This window comes from Bactrocera latifrons, unplaced genomic scaffold (genome assembly GCF_001853355.1).
Source record: "Bactrocera latifrons isolate USDA-ARS-PBARC rearing strain unplaced genomic scaffold, ASM185335v1 scaffold_41, whole genome shotgun sequence".
NCBI lineage: Eukaryota > Metazoa > Arthropoda > Insecta > Diptera > Tephritidae > Bactrocera > Bactrocera latifrons.
In genome coordinates this window covers 1324976-1347431 of record NW_017537057.1, presented here as the reverse complement: position 1 = coordinate 1347431, position 22456 = coordinate 1324976, and the positions used below count along the sequence as shown (strand labels likewise).

Sequence of the window (22456 nt, the reverse complement as noted above, 5' to 3'; positions counted from 1 at the left end):
TTTCGCAGCATCTTTTTGTTCTTTTTTTTCGCTTCCACGTCCATCATCGTACGTTGATTCCGCCGCCGAGTGGGGTATTCGATCAGTATATAATGTTTTGAAAATATTCCGAAATAAAATAGAATAAAAAGAAAATTTACAATTCCAAAAAAAAACCCTGTGCTGTGCGGTATTTCTTTTATAACAAAACTATCAAGTGAGAAACAAAAGGTGAGTTCGCTACATACGAGAACACGGCTATAAGGTGTCTACGACAATCGAACATAATGCCAGCGTTAAGGTGAAACCATTTTCTTCTAGATTAAATACTAACACTTTGAATCCTTCCATATCCCAATAGTAATATGGGCTTAAAAAGCTTTACCAGTAAATGTTTTGAGTTCACACCCTCAAAGCTGATTCTTTTAGTAAGAAAGACATTGGCATATTTCCTATCACAATATGCTTGCCTCACTTTATCTAAACCACTTCGACCACATTTTATGTTTTCTATTATTACATTGTAAACATGAAAGCACTTTGGCAGCACCCACAATGTCTTGCGCTGTCAGCACACAGCTTCCCCAGTACCAAATGGATGACATCTCTCTGACAATTATCATCGCTGCTAACAACATCACTGGCAACCAAACAACTTTACAACCCAATAACTGTCAGCCTGTGTGGCGACGCATTCATTGTAATCACGTAAGTCCGGCTCTCTGTATGTCTCTATGCTGTTGTTGGTGATAAATTTCAAGCTTAGGCATGCAATGGAATTGAGCAGCATGCAAGCCACACATAAGTTGCATATTAGGTGAAAACAAAAAATAGTTATGAGCTATGTAAGTCAGTAAATACCCAATGCATGGGTAAATATATGAAACATAACCGCAAAAGTAACACTTCGATGTGTCAATTTTGACATTGAAAATGACAGTTGCGTATTTTTTATTTACCGCCTACCGGGCAAATGACAACCACAACGTTAACATAAGTGCGCCAGCACATCAACCGTATCACATTGGCAGGCGTCGCGCCTGATTGGCAGCTGTAAAGGCAGATAGCCCACAACATAGACATGTCTAGTTAGTGGTAGCAGGCCGTGGGCATAGAAATTATTGCCGTGCGCCAATTGTGGGAGCTGTCATGTGAATGTCAAAAGGGCCGCGGAAGCAACGAGCGACGGCATATCTTGATTTCACGCGCGAGCAACGGCTCTAATGGATATTGTGGGCTGGTTAGCTAACGCGGGTGGCACAAGCGCCAACTGGTGCTATGTAGACGATTTTGTAAATATTTGCATGCAATAAAAGCGCATAATAATTGATGTGCTGAAATGCGTGAATATACTGCCAAGAAATAAATATTCGATTTCGCGTAGAAGGAAGTGAAATGATTGAATAAACGTTGCATGGACTATTGACACATCGTTAAATACAAGTTGCAGTCAGTCTTGGCGAGATGATATATTACTCTTAATAAATTTGCATAGATTCATGCATATACGAGTATGAGGTATCTGAAATATAAATTAATATAAAAAATTTTCACGCGAATTGAGGAAATCAAATAAAAACCGCTACATTGAAAGTAAATAGTCCCAGATTGCCACATTTTCGTCAATTCCAAAATTTTGTTCGTGTATTTGTAAACATTTTTGTTTTGATCTCTACGGTGAGGGAAACATATTTTGGGAAGGAAACAATAATAAATAATTTTTGCAAGCTTATGAATTAATCCACCAATGAATAAAAATATAACTAGGCCAATGATATTTTTTCGGTCATATCCTAGATCAAAAAAGCAATGACATTGTCGCTGCTGTCAGTATGAAAATGTGAAAATTTAGCTAATCATACCCTGCAAAGGGTGCAATAAGTTTGAGACGAAGTTTGTAGCAACGAGATAAAATATATATGGTACTCGAAAAAGTCTTTTCGTATTTTGTCTATAGATCTCATTGCATATCATATATCTCTAGAGCTACCAATCACATTGTATCATATCAGGGATGATGAGATTTTAAACATCATTTAACCTAAAAAAAACTCAAATTCATGGAAGTTGAAAAAACGTTACAGCTTTTCAAAAATGAGGGAAAATAATTAAAAAACTCGCTATATTGGTCACGCAAAGGCACCAATGAAATTTGTGAAATTTCGTCTTCCTAAACTGTTGCTGTATCAGTGCGGGTAGCATAACAATGGTTTTCTCGCTTCCTTCTGGTCGACCTATCGTTGAAAAAGTCGATGAAATTATGGAAAATTTTGACCAGAACCGTCACATAAGTAGCTGAAGGCTGCCTACAGAAAGAAGCTTGATCTTCGGATACCACATGAATAGTCTGTGGAAAGTTTAATGGACCGAATTAACACCTGCGATTCTTTGTTGAAACGAAATGAAATCGAACCATTTGTGAAGTGAATGGTGACAGGAGACGAAAAGTGATTCAAATGCGACAATAATGTGTGAAAGAGATCATGTTCTCAGCGTAGTGAACCTCAACAAATGGATGGCAAAGCCAGGACTGACGCCTCTAAAGGTTATCCTGAGTGTTTGGTGGGATTGGAAAACAATCATCCAGCCTGTCGAACGATTGATTCTACATTTTACTCTAAACAACTGTTGAGATTGAAGCAAGCAATCGAAAAAACAGCCAGAACTGATCAACAGAAAGGGCTTCATCTTCCATCAGGACAACGCTAGAACCCACACATCCCTGATGACTCGGCAAAAGCTGGGCGAGCAAGGCTGGGAACTTTTGATGTCTCCACCATATATCCCTGACCTTGCACCATCGGACTAACACTTGATTCGGTAAATGCAGAACTCGCTTAATGGAGTAAAGTTGGCTTCAAGAGAAGCATGTGAAAATTACTTGTCGCAGAAAAGTTTTACACAGATGGAATAATCTCTTTAGCGGAAAATTGGCAAAAAGAGGTCGACCAAAATGGTATAAACTTGGTTTTTCAAAGTTCATTATAAATATAAAAAAAAAAAAATAAGATGAAGTTTGATTAGAAATAAGAAAAGACTTTTTCGACTACCCTGTAAATCGAGCAATAATATTTTTTGCATATTTCGCTAATTATACCGGACCATATAGCTGTCATACAAACTGAACGATCGGAATCAAGTTGTTGTAGGGAAAATTTTTCTATTTGTCGAAATATCTACTCGAAATTTGCCGTGAGCTATTTTCCAAAGTGACGGTATAATCTCCAATGAAATTCACTCATATCGAACCACTATAGCATATAGCTGTCATATAAATAGACTAAGTGAAATTAAGTACTGTATTTATGTTACTACGCAACAACAAAAAGTAAAATACATTTAAATATGTAATGTGTAAATATATACGGTATATATGTACATAAAAAATTCTGTACAAGTAGGAGCAACCATTGACCTTGAGTTAATTCGTAAACAAAAATTAACGCAAAAATCGAACTGATAGGAAACACAACAGTCGGCGGTAACAATTTAAATTTATTTGATTTTAATTAGCTGTTTATAAAGCCTATTAAAGCTATTTAATAATGGCATACAATTTGTGTGGCGGTGTGTGAGAATCTGTGAATGAACAGTGAGTTGCCACATTTTGGCGCTTTTTTGTTACATTTTCGTATAATTCATTGTGCTTCGTAATGCTTGTAACACACCCTAATAAGCACACACACTTATATATACATATATATATAAAGTAATGTGAGTAATATTGGTCATTTGTTGGAAAATCGGCAATAAAAAATCCATCAATTACATTTAAAGTGCGATAACACTTTCAGCTTTTAAACTGCGAGCCCTAACTGCTCAATACTTGTATACCGTGACACCTAATTATGTATGTGAGAGCACTTTTATATTTTTCAAAGTGATTTAAAAGCGTTTTTGACAGTTGCAGGTCATGAATTCGGCTACCCGTATCAATGCACCTTCCTCATATCACTCACGTGCTCTTAGCTCCAAGGGGAGCACACTGTTGCAACTTTTGCCTTTTGTTTACCTATAAATTTTATTTTTATACTTCGATTGCAGTTGAAAGTCATTAGCAGGTTTATTTGTGTATCCAAACTGTTTATTTGCACTTCTGAAGTGTGAGCATAAAACTGCTGAGAGATTTGTTTACTCAGGCATTAAGTTAACGGCCCACCTTGCGGTTTTATTTGCTTTCATTGGAATTGTAAAAGAGAGCGTTTAAAAGCATGTTTACTATGAAAGTGTAAAATCAGCTTTATATGTATTGTGTACATTATTTCAAATTTACAGTGGTTTTAAAGAAGGAAAAAGAACGGCAAGTAATAAATTCAGAAATCAACAAAATTTTTCATAATTTGATAACACTAGTTTTCATTAATTTTGCGAATGTGATGCTAGGACTGTTTTTTGTTAATTTTGGGTTGATTTTTGGTGTTGCTGTCAAGTGATACGGTGATCAAACACCACAATTTGCTTAAATTACGAAAATAGCTAAACGTGATAGAACATTTTTAAACTTAAAATCGTAATCAGGACACCCAATTCTCGACGTCTGCATAGATATCGGAGTGCTGCTCAGTTTATATCGATGAAAATAAATTTAAGAAGTCTACTGAATACGGCAGAAGCAGTAGCAGCTCCCAGCCAGGCACTCTGATTGTATGCCGAAAAAATTTACTTTTTATTCAGGTGCATTTTTGTGTAACAAAATTACCCATTCTGCTCGTTTTTCGATCGCTGTTGGTGGTTGTCCCGGATTAACCCGTGATTTTCTCCCTTTAGGATTCTTTAAATAAATCCTTTTTCATCGCCAGTGGTATTTTGATACTAAACTGGTTTTCTTTCATGTCTTTGATGAAGAATTTCACAATTTTATGTTTCGATTTTTCATTTGTTTTTCATTCCATTCATGGAATCCATTTTCCACACTTTTGGATCTTTTCCTTGGTTTAACCACAAGAATCAACGCATGTTCGAGAATTTGGCTGAGTACTTGAAAATGGAATCCGGGTTTTCATCGTAAAATCGTCTTCAGCCATGACGCTCATTTCTGGCTGAATGGCTTCGTCAATAAGCAAAATATGCGTTATTTGTTAGGCAGCAATCCACACGTACTCCATGAGTCACCAATGCAATGTCAAATTGCAGTGGTATCGGCCGATTTATGCTTGAAAACAGTCAAATCTTGGGTTCAGCGTTTGGACTTTGGCAAGCGTGCTCGTGGTGGCCATGCAACAGAAATCGAGTTCCATACATAATGGCATCGAACGTACTTTCACAAGAATAAAGAATTTCATTGATATCCCAAATGGTTTTTTGTTTTATTTAAAGCGCTCTTATCGAGCTTTATTAGAGCTAAAGAAAAATTGAATGATCTGGAAAAACACGCCTAAAAATGTGGTGCGAACGTTGTCCAAAATCTTCTAGGAATCCATAAAATAGAAATTTGTCATATAAAGTTTTAGGGTCTAATATTTCCATAAAAACATATATATGCTGGACTCTGTGGATTTCTTTCCAGTAAATTTGGTGCTGTGAGTGACGAACAAAGCGGTTCCATGAGGACATTTCCTTATTGGAGAAGTGTTATAAAGGAAAATGGAGCGCAGGAATGCTATCATATTATTGTTGAAGACTTTAAAACATAACTTGTAAAAGTGTTTTCATGCAACAAAAAAGTAAAATGCTTTATTTAGAATCCCGTGAATATATGTTTTACCTACCAGCGCCTAAGAGAGCGGTTTTCAGCAGTGCTTTTAGCAACATATCTTTCTGCTCTTTCCCCCATGTACCATATGTTGTACACTGAGACTACTAAGTGCGAGTAATAATAACAATATATAAAAATATACAAAACTGCGCGTAGCGTTTTAACGGATCAAAATGAACTTCAGCTTGGCAAACGGAATTTTTCCATCAATTCGGAATTGCAAAAACTTTTATGTTTTTTTGCTTTCAATTTCGCACTTCCAATTTTTATGTACGTGTTGCAATGCTCCTAATTATTTTCTAAATTTTTTCCCCCTTCAACTACAATTTTGAATATTTTATTTGTATATAGGTAAACACATAAGTATTTATAAGTATTTATAAGTAATATTGTTGTTATCACCTATTTTTATGTTGACACTTTTTATGTGTTGCGATTTTTTGATTGAGCTCTCCGTACATCCATATGTGCGTATGTTTGAGTATCTGCCATAACATATTATTAAACTTTAGTCATAGCTTATTTGGTATTCAGTTTGCGTGCAAAATATCTGTCATCTATACTAATCGAATCATCGCTCATAAAAATATACTTATGTTCTCTCACTAATACTGATACACGTTCTATTTATGCAAATTTTTTCTAAGAACCGATGTTTAGTGTTCTGCATTTCATTTAATATAATATGATAATATGACCTTATGCAATATGAAGAATAAAATCTATTAAGTCACCTAAACTCATTCTACAGAAGTTACAAAAATCGCGAAAATGGAAACGTTCTATCGGATTTCCGAACCATTTCGTTGCAGTTAAGAAGAGTAATGATGCATATATGGTATGTATATACTCATAAAATGATAAAACTATAACTTAATTGAATTGAAAATTTCAATTTTATAACTAATAGTTACAAAAGCATTATTTGAAGATGTGGGCTGAACCCTGAACAAAATTCTGGATCCTAAAAGAACTATTTTTTTACTTTTAACAATATAAGTTTTAACAAAATAAGTTCTTAAAAACCGCAAAGAAAGTGTATAAGTATGAGCGCTTAATTATTACTTGAAGATCGTTTGTCTTACAACAAATTCATTTAACATGAATTATTTTACAATTATTCCGTGGAGAGTCGATTCGGCGCCGTTCGCAGCAACTCGGACTGACGTATGGAGTGACTTCGCGCACTTCACGTTGAAATATTAAATTGAAAGCGTACTAAATACAGCCTGTGCAAGAACTGAAGCCGCTCGAGCGACATCGGTCCGCTCTATGGGCTTTTGAAAAGTTCCAAGAAGATGTTTACGAGCCAAATTTTGTTCAGCAATGTGGCCCATATCGGGCTCAATGTCTATGTAAACAAGCAAAATTGGCGCATTTGGGACAAAGACCTACCTAAAAAAATTCGAGAGCTGCCATTCATCCAGAAAAAAACAACGATTTTGTGTAGTTTGTAGGCCGGTGGAAACATCGGTCCATGTCAACAAGACGGCGCCAGTTCGCACACATCGCATCAATCAATTGAGAGAACACTGCTTTGAGCAGATAATTTCACGTTTTCGCCCGATCGATTGACCACCAAGATCGTGTTATATCACACCTTTAAAAATTTTTTCTGTGGGGATATGTAAACTTTAAAGTCTATGCGAATAATCTCACTTCGATTCAGGCTTTGGAGAAAAAAATCAAGCGTGTCATTCGCCAGTTACCAGTTGAAATGCTCGAACGAGTGATCGAAAATTGGACTTTGAAAGAGATTATATTCCAAAAATAAATGCCGAAAATTATTCTTTCGTATATTAAAAATCATTCCTCATTAAGATCACGAATCAAGCTATATAATCACCGAACACATTGTTCAGATGGGATCACTATATAATCTAACTTGATAAATATCCTTACAAAATTGGGCGTAAATAATTTTCTCAGAATATAATATTATCTCCGAGTAAACTCTTCAAATCGTATCACTAGAACCATTACCTGCAATACAAATTGACCTTTAAAAATCCAGTTCTTATATGTAAAGTTATTTTATTTGAATAGATATTCTTACAAAATTTTACATGAATTAAATTAGAATACATCTGCATAATCTAAAAATAAATTGCTTAGATCGGATCACCATAGCTCATATCAGTCATACAAATTAACCGATCAAGTCAAATATTTGTATGGAAAACTTTTTCATTTGTCAATATATTTTAACGAAATTTGGTAAGAATTATTTTCCAAAGCAACGGTACAATATACGAACAAATCATTGAGATCCGAGCAATATAGCGTATGACTGCCATATAAGCTGATCGCTCAAAATCGAAATTTTGTATGGACAACTATTTTATTTGACAAGATAGCGTCGCAGAATTTGTAGTACATAATTATTCACGTCATTGCAATACTCTCGGTTTTAATATTTTTCTTTAAAATCAAATTTTTACTCTCTTTATAGTGACTGCACGCTTTGTTTTTTTTTTCATTTAATCTACAACTCATACATATTTATATATTTATACCATTATTCAAACAAGATTTCTGCAATGTAAAAACAATTTATAAATATATTTGCGATTTTGCCGTCATAACTTTGCAAATTTATGTTTCGTTCATTGCAATTATCATATTTAAAAATATATGCAAAAAGATTGTTTACGCTTTTATGTTATCCAACAAATCATTACAGTCTAATATCCACATTAGTATTAATTGCCAGTGTTATGCTCATAACATTTTATGGACTTTTGAGCTCTTTGAAATTGCAACAATTTGAATTGAAATACAATTTGAAACATTAACGCAGGAGTATATTTTAATAAATACACATTTAGTGTGAATACATTTCCATAACATTGATTGGTGTTGTCCGCGATTGTTGGGGGGTTTTCTTTATATATCTTGGGTATTTAACTAAAAGTCAGAAGACAAATATGCGAATTGCTATATTAAATTAAACGGTTAATAAACTATGTATCCAACAGTTTTGTTCATAGGAGTATGTATGGTTATAGATCGGTTGAAATGTTGCAACAATTTCATTATAATTCTAATTGGTGGTTTATGGGTTAGCTTACAATGAGCTGTCACTTCAGATTTGCATATTTAATTAATTTATTATTCCCATGCGCAATAAGAATACCAAGCATTTAATTAGTAAAACTATTTTGTTTTATTACACAAATTTTATGTGAAATTAGCGACATGTATGCGGCTTCTTAACCACAAAGAGTTTATGCGGGTGTCGTCACTAGTTATAATATCTTCGGTATTCAGCGTTGTATGTTTGAAAGGTGCTGACAATGCGCGCCCTCAACTAGAACGCATTCCTTTGTTGTCAGCAGCTTATCTGAGATCATCGAAATTCAAAGATTTAAACAGAGCAAAAGTGACTCATCTGTTGACTCATCATGAATGATGCAACAAATCAAAAAACTATTTGGTGAACCAATTTTTGGGAACTCATTAACAAATTTCGAAATGAAATCAATGCGGGTGAATGCTTGATTTGCTACAGTTTGATCCTGGCGCAGAATCTTCTTCTTCTTATAGAAATATTGGTTATAATATCAGTGGACCCTGCAAGGATCTGTCGTTATTTACCTCAAGGCGACCAATGTCAAAATATTTATAATACATTTTTCGATATTTTTTCACCATTTAAGTATAAAGTAAAGCTCGTACTAAAGCTCGACATTTCATCACTCAATTTCAATGTATCTATTAGTATGATTTCGATCGGTATCTATCTATAATCAACCATAAATTTATGCCACATTGCTGACAGGCCGACAGATAGGCTCCCAACACAGGCAAGTCGCCACGCAGCGCCGCCATCAGTCGCTTGTCTACAAACTTTTTGCAAGCACATACATGCATACGTACATACTTCCACTCATCAGACACCGCCACTTGAGGCGCTGCACATACCAAACAAGGCGGTAGGCAGTGCGCAGCCGGCATTCAACAGCTTTACCATTTTCGCAATGCCTACAAATTGGGTTAATTACTCGCTTCGTTTGAAAGGGTGCTCCAGCCACATTTGCATTTTCCAGCAGTGGCGTTTATAAACTCAACTTTTGTTGTTATTAATTCTAGCATCTCAAATGATTTAAGCGCCAATTTTGGTTGTGACATTTGCGTAAAATGTAATGGTTTTGATTACAATGCACTTGCCATGGCCAATCGGGGCCATATCGAATTGCTATTAGGCGCTAATGTGGTGGCAAGCACCGCAAATATCGATCTGTCAACCGCAGAACCACACACATGTTCACATCTTCATCATGCAGCAGTCTTCATTCGTCATTTTAATGCCAACATTTATGGTTAAGCGCTAAGCTATCAATTTACGAGCCAATTTTAGCGTGGCGCTTTGAGAAAATCGTCGGCTTATTGGGCGGCTTAAATACTAGCACAATTATTATAATAAATATTATTATCGTAAATAATTTTGCTGTCTTTAAAGAGTTGTATATTATTTGACATCATTTATGAGCTGGCGCCATCGCAAATAATGTGCTAATTACTGAGTAAAGCTACACATGTTTCAACGGTGCAAATATACTCACATCGTAAGCATTTTAAAATGTTTAATTACACCAAATTGATGAAGTCTCATTATTTTTCCATATTTACAACTTTGAAGCAAATATTTTTATAACAAAAAGAAAATTTAAGCATATACCCAGCAAATGGAGGATGGAGCCCTGTGGAAAGTTCGATGTTTTTATATTACATATGGCTTAAGCAGATCACGACTTCTGTTCTTAGACCATGTATGCTCTGGGTAGCCAAAGTTTGAACTCCGTTTGAAGACGAGCTAAAGTGAGAATTGAGAGCGAACCATCCCTCGCCTGGATTGTTCGCAGGGTTTGGGAAAAGCAATAAACAGCCCCGGAAGAGAAACCTCAAATTTCCGCAAAAGCAGTGTCTACGTCAGTAAAAAGGAGAATACCCAGCCAAAATTATCAATAACGGAAAAGATTCACAACCCCTTAAGGAATGATCAGGAATGGAACACTAAAAACTGTGAATTTCAAAAACTATGTTTATTTTTTTACTTTTATGACCCGATTCTGACGGCTTGTGGCCACCGTGTTTGTTAACGTATTTGTGTACAATTTTGTCAATGTGCTCAGTAAGGTTCAAGATCCCGGAAAATCCGGAAATCCGATAAATCATATTCTCAGATGAAGCCCATTTATGGCTTAATGGTTTCGTCAACAAACCTCCCAAAATTTACCATTTGTTGCGGAATATTCACGGGTTATTTATTAGGAAATGAGCGTTATATCGCGTTGTTAACCATTAGTTCCGGATTTTGACGAAATCGTCGCAGACGGTCTCTATTTCCAGCAAAACAAATTACGAGCAAAGTTGGGCAATTCCTTAATTTCGAGAAATTGCTGACTCAAAATTCCTCTAAATTATTTTTTCTTTGGGTACGTGAAATCAAAGGATTACTCCATTCAATCGAAGAGCTCAAAGACAACATTCAGCGCAGTCGAAATGCGGGTCATCGAAATATATGAAAAAAGAATACAACAAAAAGACAGTAGTAACCATTTTGACCAAATTTTAGTGCTTCATGTCATTTTCATATGACGTCGTGCTCGTTGGTAGACCATATAGTTTCGGAGATATGGGAGAAAAAGGGTTTTTGATGTCTTGCAAATGGTTATAATCATTTCAGAGAATGGTTGCAAGTTCGTTGTTACAATAAATTTTTATAGTAGCTGCAGCTTTCACTGAAGATTTCTCAAATCAAGAGATGGAGATGTTTCAGACTTATTAAAGTAGTTTAGATTAGAAATGTATTCCAAGAAGCTGATATAGGCTTTTTAGATTGATTTCATATATGAAAACGGTTTTTAATGTGTTAAGGGTACTATATAACGTCACCTAAAATGCAAAAGAAAAACCATATAATAGAAATCATATAGAAACAAAATTTAAGTGTAAAATGTTTATATATTGGTTATATATTAGTTATATATAGGTTATATATTGGTTATATTTGACAGTGGAAGCTGTAATATTATGTAGTGAATCTTATGCAATAAAAAACTTAAGTTAAGTTTTTAGCATGTTACGTTGCTCTGTATTTTAGGTGACCTATGCAAAATTATTGGATATTATCACTTTGACAAGAATTCTTCTTTCATTTGATAGCTGAGATATATAATATTTATGAATAAATGCGGTTATACCTAAGCGATGATATTTCCATAGCACATGCCTACTCCAGTCGTAAAATTATATATTAGTACACTTCTTTTAAAGCGAAAATATTAACCTGACACTTACTAGTTCAACGCATGCCAAAAATAGCGAAGAAGCTGAGCCGCAGCGCGACTAAAGCAAAGTCAATAATTAATTATAATTTAAACTGAATATACATTTTAGTCATTCTTTCATTTTGTTATGACTATCTCATAAGTAGAGGAGGTTTTTAACACCTCGGCATTATTAACACCTCCTACGAATGGTCATAGGCATATGCCACCAATTAAACCGAAAGCTTACCGAAAAGAAATTCAACAACCAGCGCTAAGCTAGTTTTAATAATCTTCTTTGGCTTATTTATTAGTTGAAATTTTTGGAGAAGATAACTTAAAAGTGAGACAATATAAAGAGCATATGCAAATCAGATTTAAAGCCAAAAAGTAAACTTAATTTTTTGGGTTAAAAAAGGGTATATTTTTCAGTAGACTAATTCAGATTTTGTTTAGTTGTGAATATGAAATATAATATAATTTACTTTTTACTTTGCGTCATAAGTCGTGCAGCAGATTTGGATGAATGAAAAATTAAATGAGCATAAAAATGCTAATTTTTCAGCCTTATCTTATACAAAATATATATACATACATGTGTATAGATTCATAAATATTCAGAGCGTTTTCTTTTCACTCACATTCAACTTATTTTATTACATACATAATTTTGTTAACCGAAATCGTTATAATAATTTAAATAGAAATTAGCTTTGGCCAACTAAATCAATTCAAATTGCTACAAATACAAAGCTATGCTGTGTGTCCTACACCTACACGCGGCCGCTTGTTGGTAAACAATATTTAATGGCAAAAAATGAAGGAACTATTAGTTAATTGCCGCAATTTTCGTGTTTGTGCCATAAAAAATCAATTTATTTATTTTTATTTTTAAGCAATGCTAAACATAATATTTGCATATATCTGTGGTCTTTTATTTTCCTTATAAAACTAATCCCACAAGCCACTTCGGCAGCCGCCAACTTTTCGAAATTCTCTGCTTGATCGCTGCAACATTTTGTACAAACTTGTAAACTAATCTAAATACGACAGCTTATATCGTGCTGAGTGATGGAAATCTGCCGCTCAGATGTGATATTAAGCTCAGCTTAAACTTATTTGCTACAAATATGCGCTCATGGAAAGGTCTGTGAGGCTTTTTTACTTAGTGAGTTTAGTTGTTATTGAGCTTGGCATATTTTGCCAATTCGCTATGGTGGCTTATAAATGGCATACTATTTATATATAGTATATTATATTATATATGGATGTACTTATATATAGTTTGTCTAACAGAATTAAAAAAAAACAATATTTTTGCTTTTGAAACAACGTGTTTTCGTAATGCTGCCTTTAAATAAGATTCATGAAGGTATGGTAGTTAGAAGTCATCTTTAAAGACAGAATTTCATCAGTTTGAGAATCAATATGCACCACTTTTTCTAATAATTTTCCAATAAAAATATCAGAATCAGCGACTCAAATGTAAGCCGTAAGTATTTAGTAAAAAACTTAAAAATGTATCTAATTCAACTATTCTTCCTATTTGTTTGTTCAGAGCGCTGGACCTTTGTGATCATATATGATGTAGAAGAGGACACAAAAGAGGGTAAGTCCCAGTGCAAAACCTCAATTAATTTTTATCTATCATCTACCCATTTACTATTGAAAATGTTACCATAGAAAATTTTAATTGATTCTATATCCTATAAAATACGCACTTTTATATCTGAATGGCATTTCAGTGTAAAATATTTGCACAGATGCAACAGCGCGTTACACTTCAAATATTTCTAACTGCTTACGTACATAATAAATGCCACAATAGGCGCATATTCATTGATATTCATGCAATGTGTTGCATTGGTATGTTTTCATCTGTATTTTGTATTTATTTACAAAGTGCAACATACTTTATAATAAACTAATTGTTGTGCGTTAACTGTATTTTGTTGGACATTCAGCGAATAAGAGGACCAGTAGGAGAATGGGAGCCCAGATACATGTTCTCAAATATAATTCAAAACCCCACCAGCCAAACAGTGCTACGAACTAAAAATTGCTCTACATCGAGAAAATAATTATATAAAAGGGAACCGTTAACTTTGGCCGCATTGCAGCTATAATAACCTTTACAGTCTCATTTTTAATGGCTTAAAAAGGTATAAAAAGATCTTTATCTTGCTTCTGATTGGTCAGTTTATATGGCAGCTATATGCTATAGTAAACAATAACCTCCAAGATTGTGGCATTTTATTGGACAATATTCTGTACGGAATTTCGTGAAGATAATTTCTCAAAAAAGCAGAAATTTGCATACAAAAACTTGATTTTGGTGGTTTAGTTTGTATGGCTGCTTTAAGCTATAGTGGTCCGATTAGAACACTTTCGGCGATAGCGTTACCTTGAACAATAATCCATACCAAGCTTCGTGAAGATAGCTTCTTATATAAAAAAGTTTTCTATACAAGCACTTGATTCCGATCGTTCAGTTTGTATGGCAGCTATACGATATAGTAGTCCGATCTGAACAATTCTTTCGAAGACGACACTAATGTCTTAGCCAATAATCAGTGCCAAATTTCTTACAGATATCTCGTCAAATGGAAAAGTTTTCCATACAAAAGCTTAATTTTGATTGCTCAGTTTGTATGGCAGCTATATGCTATAGTGAACCGATATCGGCGATTTCGCCAAATTAGAAACCTTTTGTGGATAAAAAGACGTTTGAAAATTTTCAGATCGTTATCTCAAAAACTAAGGGACTAGCTCACGTACATATACACAGTCAGATAGACGGACACACATGACTAAATCGCCTTTGTTAAGTATAACACAAAAATTATAACCGGTACTACACACTGCAAAAACAACACTTTACAAATGAAAAAAAAAATGCCAAAAATTCCTCGTGGCCATACAATTTTCTGCCGGGTATTTTTGCACTATATTCGAACGCTGTGGCATTTAAGTGCGTGTAAAGCACGAGTACGCACATGCACACACTGATAAACGCACTTGACGTTCTCATTGTTGCAATTTATCTTTTCGATAGCAAAAACATGACAACAATAAATACAATAACAGTGCAAAGTGTTGTGCATAAAGGGAGCATATAAATAATCGTAACATAATTGCCAATAAGGTGGAACAAATTTCAATTAACTGCTGACATGTCTGCTACTGACAATGTCAAACCAAAAACAAGAAAGAAACAACAGACGTAGTAATGATGAAACTAATATTTGGGAAAAGAACACGCACATTCCTGGGTATTCAAGCATCCGCCAGACGTCAGGAAGTACGAAGGTTTTAGTAAATGGGTCGGCAAACTGCGTTTTTATATTATATAATCGCATAAAAATTTACTATATTTTGCCAAATAGACATACTTAACTTTTAGAACATCAAAGCATTCAATGAAAGTTTTATAAAAATTAAATTTTCCAAAAAAAAATATTGTATACATTTTTTTTTTAATCTTCAAAAAAATATTTTACAAAAATTTCTTGTTTTCATTTTTGGATTTTCACCACGAAAAACATAATAAAAATGAAAAATGGCAAAAAAAGTTAATTTGTTTTTCCGGTATAATTTTATTTGATATAAGAAAGTGAAAGGCCTTAAGGGTCTGTGTGCCGCAGTTCTTTAGATTGTGTTAATATTTCCGCAAACAAAAAACAATACATAAGAAATATGTTTAATTTTTCCCATAACAAAGATGGCTAACATAAAGATTGTAAGGAGCCAGAAAAGGTATTCAGTGCCATTTATATATATATATATATTTTTTTTTTTTCCATTTCACACTCTTTGCACCCGCCATCAATTCTATATTCTTAAAATTTCTTGACCAAGCTACATGTATTTTTCAGCATTTAAAGTATAAAATTTTCGATCGTCGCCCAGTTCTAAAATGTCACTTAATTCCTTCACCTCAGAACTGCAAAACACATTTATTTCAATTGAGTTACACTCTTCCTCAATCAAATCACTGTCTAATCAAATCAAATCAATCAACACACATCATCTTCATACTAATACACAGTTCTGCATAAATCAGTCACATGAACTCTCGCTCGCGCTAACTTTTGCTCAGAAGCATAGCTACGAAACTGCACCAACGCCGCCACGATAACATAAACACTACAAAGTTTCGAAATTACCGCCAAAATAAATTTACTTTTCAAAAAAATACTCTCCAAATTCGATTCGTTCGATTGCGCACAGCGAAAAACACATACGTCCAGCACGCGCTGGTCTCGTTTTGATATTGAAATTGAAAATCGTTTGCTTCTACGAACTAGCCAATCTAGTTGACTTAGCGGCTGAGCGTTAGCGGTGTTGGAGAACACTACGCCGTGCGACAGACTGGCAAACGGCGCAGTCGCTGCTATCACTGCCAAACGGATTGCCCGCACAGACAGCGGACAGACGTTTAACAACTTTTGCACACCTTCGCGCCTCGCTGCCGCAGCGCTGCCGGAGCGTAGCCAAGTTCGATTTTTGGTTTACGCACACACAATCAGTTCACTTGATCAGTCGTTCAGTCGGCCACGCTCGGTGTCTCAATTTGGCGCTAGGGAGTAAATGAAGCTCTAATGCTTGTCTAATGGAGGCATCTTGAAGTCGACTGCTTGTTTTGTTTTTAGCGCGTACCGACAAAACGAAATGTACCCTTAGCTGAGTGCTGACTCAGCGCTGTTTTTAGAGTGGCCAAGTGAAAAATTTCTTTTGTAAAATTTTATAATATTTATTTGCAATAAATTACTAGGTCTATTTCAATGTTGGATGTCAATTTCAACATTCGAATATTAATTCATTTCGATATTTGGGGACAATTATCTCCAAGCACTCAAGTTAACAGTTCACGTGTTAACTCTGAACGTACTTCGAGCTTAGTTATTCCTGTTTTATATCCCTCTTTTATACCTTTAGTATACAAGTATTCAAAACCATGCAAATCACAAATGAGAATCCCGCATCATTTTTATTAAGTTTGGATGAGCTTCTCCTTCACTATAGAGTGCGTCTTAATATTGGCTGCCTTAATAGTATGAAAGCTTATTTATTCCTAGAAAAATGTGTTCAACAATATTTACTCAACAAAAACCTACAAACTGCTTATTAATAGTAACGCCCTAAACTCACTAAGGCTACATACACTCATAGATATATAACTCATCGGTAGAGACCATTGTGCGTAAGAAGAATGCCGCAGTTACAAATTTTGTGGTTTAGTGACTCACAGTTTTTAATAACAGAACACCAAACGCAAGTATCATAAATAAAAAATATTTTTCTCCAGCGTTTGCGGTTTCAACCAGCCTAGTGTACATATTTTACTTGTTCATTATCAACTTAACAGGGGGAGGACTGGTCTCATTAAATTTTTAACTAATGAGTGAAACATAGCTATTGCATATCATAGCTGAATATAGAAGAAAACATAAGAACTTTGTAGTGATCTCTAATTTACTACATAGTTTAGAAAATCGAGTCCCGCGTCTATTCAGTATTTGAGCCTTCAAAGAAAATTCGTTCAATTCAATGTTGCATATATATTGACAGTTTTCTTAAAGGTAATAATAATAATAATAAGGTTGTGTCATATAGAATTAATCATATAAGCTCCTCTTATAGGCACATAAGTAGCAAGCACCAGCTTGCAAACAAACAGAAACTCCCACGATGGTGTCGCACTTCTGCAGAGTTAAAAGAACTCATAAACCACAAGAAAAACAAAGAAACAACCACCGCTTTGCAATCACAACAACAACAAAACTCTACTTCTTCATGTATTTATGTACACATCCACTTAAGGCAGCCGAACGCCGAAACCTCATAAAATTGCTACACTGACTTTTGTCGATAAGAATTTGAAGGTGAAGAAATAATTAACAGGGCATGAAAGCGAAAGCTACTTGTGGTTCAATGTGGCTTCTTAAATGGTATGCGTATGTACATCACTTTATGTGAATATGTATGTATGTATGCGAATGTTATCACAAAGAGATGGGAGCCGGCACTTAATGAAATGCGCTGGCGATGCTGGGAATGAGAAAGCAGAGAATAAAAGTTTATGTGGCAGATGACTAAATTATTTTCTGAACCTGATAGTCTGCATGAACTAAGAAAAAATGTATTGTTATGTATGCATTATTTAGATATTAATCAGTTATATGGAATGTTTACTTTCAGGAATTTGGGTCGCAAAAAATGCAATTCATACCTTTGCTATTCATTCCACACATAAAAAAGTTAAGAACTTCAAAAATTAGCAGTTAATAAAGTGATGTAAGTGTTGTCTACGCCATTAAAGAAGAAGAAAGTGACAGGTCTCAGATAATTTACACGTGACCATACCCACAATTTCAACCCTCCTAGCAAACTGAAACCCGAAAAAGTAAAAAGTAATAATTTAGAATAATGTCGCAATAACTGAAAATAAGGTAAAGTTAAAAAAAATGTTTCACGAAGTGAAGACTGTCGTTAAAAACCATTTTCCACTTTTTTATGATTTTTTAAAAATAGTTAAAAATTTAATTTGATGGTATAGATATATGTAGAAAAGTAAATAAAGAAGACCGTCAAGACACTTTCGAGAAAAATACGTTTAAAGTTTCAGTTTTGCCTGAGCCAGCTTGCATGGTGGTTCCGGAAAATATCTATGTAAAATAATTGAATTTTGAAAAATCGTTTGAAACATATTCTTGACATCGCTAAAGAACTTAACTTTCATCATCAAACGGCTTTGAACCATTTAAGAAAGGCTGGCAAAAATAAGCTCGATGTTTGGGATGAATATTCTGTGAAAATTTTAATGAACCGAACTAACATCTGCGATTATTTGCTGAAACGAAATTAAATCGAACCATTTCTGGAGCGAATGGGAACAGGAAACGAAAAATGAAACAACTACGACAATAATGTGTGATGTGTGATCATGGCTCAACAAATGGTCACAACGCAAGGATTGATGCTTCGAAAGGTTATGCTGAGTGTTTTGATTGAAAAGAAATCATGCAGCCTGGTCAAACGATTGATTCTACATTTTATTGTCAACAACTGATGAGATTGAAGCAAGCATTCGAAAAAAACGACCAGAACTCTAAGGCTTCGTCTTCAATCAAAACAACGCAGGACCACACACACCTTTGATGACTCGGCAAAAACTGGGAGAACTTGGCTGGAAAGTTTTGATGCATCCACCATATAGCCTATATCTTGCACCATCGGACTAACATTTGATTCGGTAAATGCAGAACTCGCTTAATGGAGTAAAATTGGCATCAAGAGAAGCATATAAAAATTACTAGTCGCAGTTTTTTACTGATCTCTAGCGGAAAAATTGCCAATATAATCTCAATGAAACCTTTCTCAAAAAAACTAACATGTTTTTTACGATCTTTGACGGTCTCTACAACCCTGAGAATGGTAAGCAATTCTTCAAAGCGTTTACAGTTTTACAATCAAAATACAACAATAAACTTGTATTTAAAATTCACCTTGCCCATCAAGACACACATACACACCAAAAGAAAAGCGCTTTAGCGCACTACTTTTGTGGCTTTTGCAATTGAATACAAATTGAAAACGATTAAAATGCAATCAAGCGGCAAAGCACCAACAAAGGTGACGACAAAAGCACCTCTCGCAGCGATTGCATATTTCTTAGGCATTTCAACAGCAGACAACCCCTGCAAAGTACTGAAACCGCAAAATGGCAAATTATGCTCGCCTCGACACTAATGTCTACGCGCACACTTGCAAACACACACATGAAAGATTTCTTTTAATGCGAGTGCGCAATCGACGGTAAGTTGTGTGTGGCATACATTGAGGCGTTGATGCAATGAAAATCTGCGGTTGAATCGTAATTTGAGTTGCAGCGCAAGATATTTTATTGATTTATGCCTTTTATTTGTCAGTGCAACAAAATATGGGTCAAATGGTTAAGCAGCTTGTATTGTTTATAGTTGTGTGCCTTAGCGCGTTATTCATTTCCTCAAACGAAATGGCTGGCAAATACTTTCCATTCCACTTGATTTGATTTGCGAGCGCGGCGAAAGTGACAAGCGCTCACACCGCTGTGGCAAATTATGCAATTTGAAATGATTGAAAACAGCTGCAGCCAGCACAAGCGCGCTTGGGGAGTTTCTACTTGGGCGGATAAAAGAAGTTCTCTATTCATGTGTGCACAGCATTACATAAGTGTGTCTAGTATGCACGCAACCAACGGGCATTTATTGCAGTGCAATTAATATACAGACTAGTAGTCAAATAGAGACAATTCTCGCCACTTTGAAATCTCGATTACTTTTCATTTAGAAGTTTGTTTGGCTAAACACTTGCCACTTTGAAATCTCGATTACTTTTCATTTAGAAGTTTGTTTGGCTAAACACTTAACGTGTGTATAAATAGTCTCGGTCACGGGGATCTTCAGATATGGGAGACTGCTTATTTTAGTGAAGCAAAATTAATTTAAAACAGTTCGGTTCGCAATTTCGCTTCGAAACTTGAAGTGGCAATGCTGTCGTTTTTAATAATTTGTGGAAGAAAAAAAATATATATTTTTTTTTTTTTTTGTAAGATTTATAGAGTAGGTAACACGAATGGCACAAAATAGCGAAAATGCAAGAATAACAAACACAAAATTAATTTGCACAATTTTTAGCACATACTGCCAGGTTGGGTTAGCTTAATTATGCACTCTGCCAAGTATTTACTATGCTTCTCCAAAAACATTAATTTCTTTTACTATTATCAAAAAAATGTTTTGCTGTTAATAACAGCAGAGTTCAATTGCGATCGTTTGTGATTGCAGCAGATCGCAATTTACATTAACAGTATCTGACAGAACAGCAAAAACTGTTAAATGCAATTCATATTCACATATGCACAGCAGAAAATGTTAATAGCAATTTACATTAACATTCTCTGCGGAAATATCTTTCAACCCTCTCTGGTTAGAACTGGATGTTAGCGAACAGCAGCAGCAAGAATTTATGCTGTTATTTAACAGCTAAACAAATTATGTACTGCTAATTACAGCAGCACTTTACATTAATAAATATAATACCAATTTTGAGTGGAGCAAGCAATCCAAAAACGCCTAAAAATATGCAATGAATTTAAGTTATCTATTTTTATTATGGAAAATAGTATTAGAACTAGAGGAGTTCGCCAGGAGTTACCGAAATTTTAACATAAAGTATTCTACGAAACGATTTTTTTTTTTTGTTTTCTATCAAAACTACATATTTTTAACCACAAAAATATCTAAACCCTCTCTTAGTGGGTACTATGCTTGCTGTACCTTCAATAATTGAGTTATACGATTTTATTATAATTTTGTATATTATTTTATTATTTGTAGTACTCACCTTGCAAACTCCCTCTACACACATCGCACGCTGTCTATAATTCGAGCGATAATATTCAGCTGGCTTAAAGCACGGCGTACCATCAATGACCGACGAGTTGAGTGTGGCAAAGTATTTCATACCCTTTGGCTTGCAGTTCAGCTCACATTCGGCATCCTCTGACAGTAAGGAAATTAAAAGGAAATTAGAGTTTAGAAGCAAAGAAACTGAGCGGCAAAAAACCTTATAAATGCAATGTATATAAGTATGTATATATCCAGGCTTGCGAAATTATTAATAAATTTGATTTTGTTATTTAATTTTTAATTCAAATTTTTTAGATGAAAACTTGGTAATCTAATTTTTAGTCCCGAAATCAAAGTTAAGTTAAATTAGTCGATTAGGCTAATAAGCCATGTCTTTATTTTTCAATTCGGCTTTGGAATTATTATTATTTTTTTTTTAATAGGAAATACGAAAATAATTTTGTGTTAAGATTTTCGAGATAAAAAAATATTAATAATAATTTGATATTAATTTAATATTTTTTAATGCATTATATAGTCACCAAAAATGCAAAATAACGTAACGTCACTTTTCAGTTCACATGCGAAGGAAAAATGGTATAACAAAAACCACTCATATTGAACAAAATTTAAGTTTTGGTTAAAATATGGTTATATATCTGTTATTTCTTACAGCGGAAGGAAAAATTTTGGCCCTGTGGAAAATTTAATGACAAAAATTAATAAAACTTTTTTTTAGATATTTTTGTTAGTAATCTGGTAATGCTTTGATTTAAAAATTATTATTTCTTTATTATAATTTTTGGATCGAAAAATTTTAATTTCAAACATGAACAGGCGGAAAAAATCTCGCATGTATATACATTTGTTGTTTTTTTTTTACTTAGAACTCTTTATTTATAAAATGTAACTATCTTCACTTATTCACCAACCTTTGATATATGGCTCCCACGTGTATTTTTGTCCCTGAAAATCAACCTCATTGAAAGCGGCACATTGCACAGCGCGAAAGTCCGCGATCGCAGCAGGGCAAGGCTATGGAGAGATCAGAAGGAAATTTACTCGAATAAATATAAGCAGATACAATTATAAGCCACAACTGATTAAACACTTTTATG

At 34.4% G+C, this 22456-nt stretch overlaps 1 protein-coding gene across 6 annotated transcripts in view; it reads right to left on the bottom strand.

Moving 5' to 3' along the window:
- LOC108972621 (thrombospondin type-1 domain-containing protein 4) overlaps window positions 1-22456 on the bottom strand; it is a 101823-nt gene that overhangs the window by 13637 nt on the left and 65730 nt on the right. Inside the window, exons 6-7 of one of the 6 annotated variants that reach the window (XM_018939272.1) lie at window positions 22271-22373; window positions 21334-21491 (exon numbers count right to left, since the gene is read on the bottom strand). In XM_018939272.1, coding sequence (XP_018794817.1) covers window positions 21334-21491; window positions 22271-22373 — 261 coding nt within the window. Of the gene's footprint in view, window positions 1-15984; window positions 16003-16112; window positions 16274-21333; window positions 21492-22270; window positions 22374-22456 lie in introns of those variants that run through there. The other 5 variants (XM_018939276.1, XM_018939277.1, XM_018939273.1 and 2 more) reach the window with 5 other exon arrangements.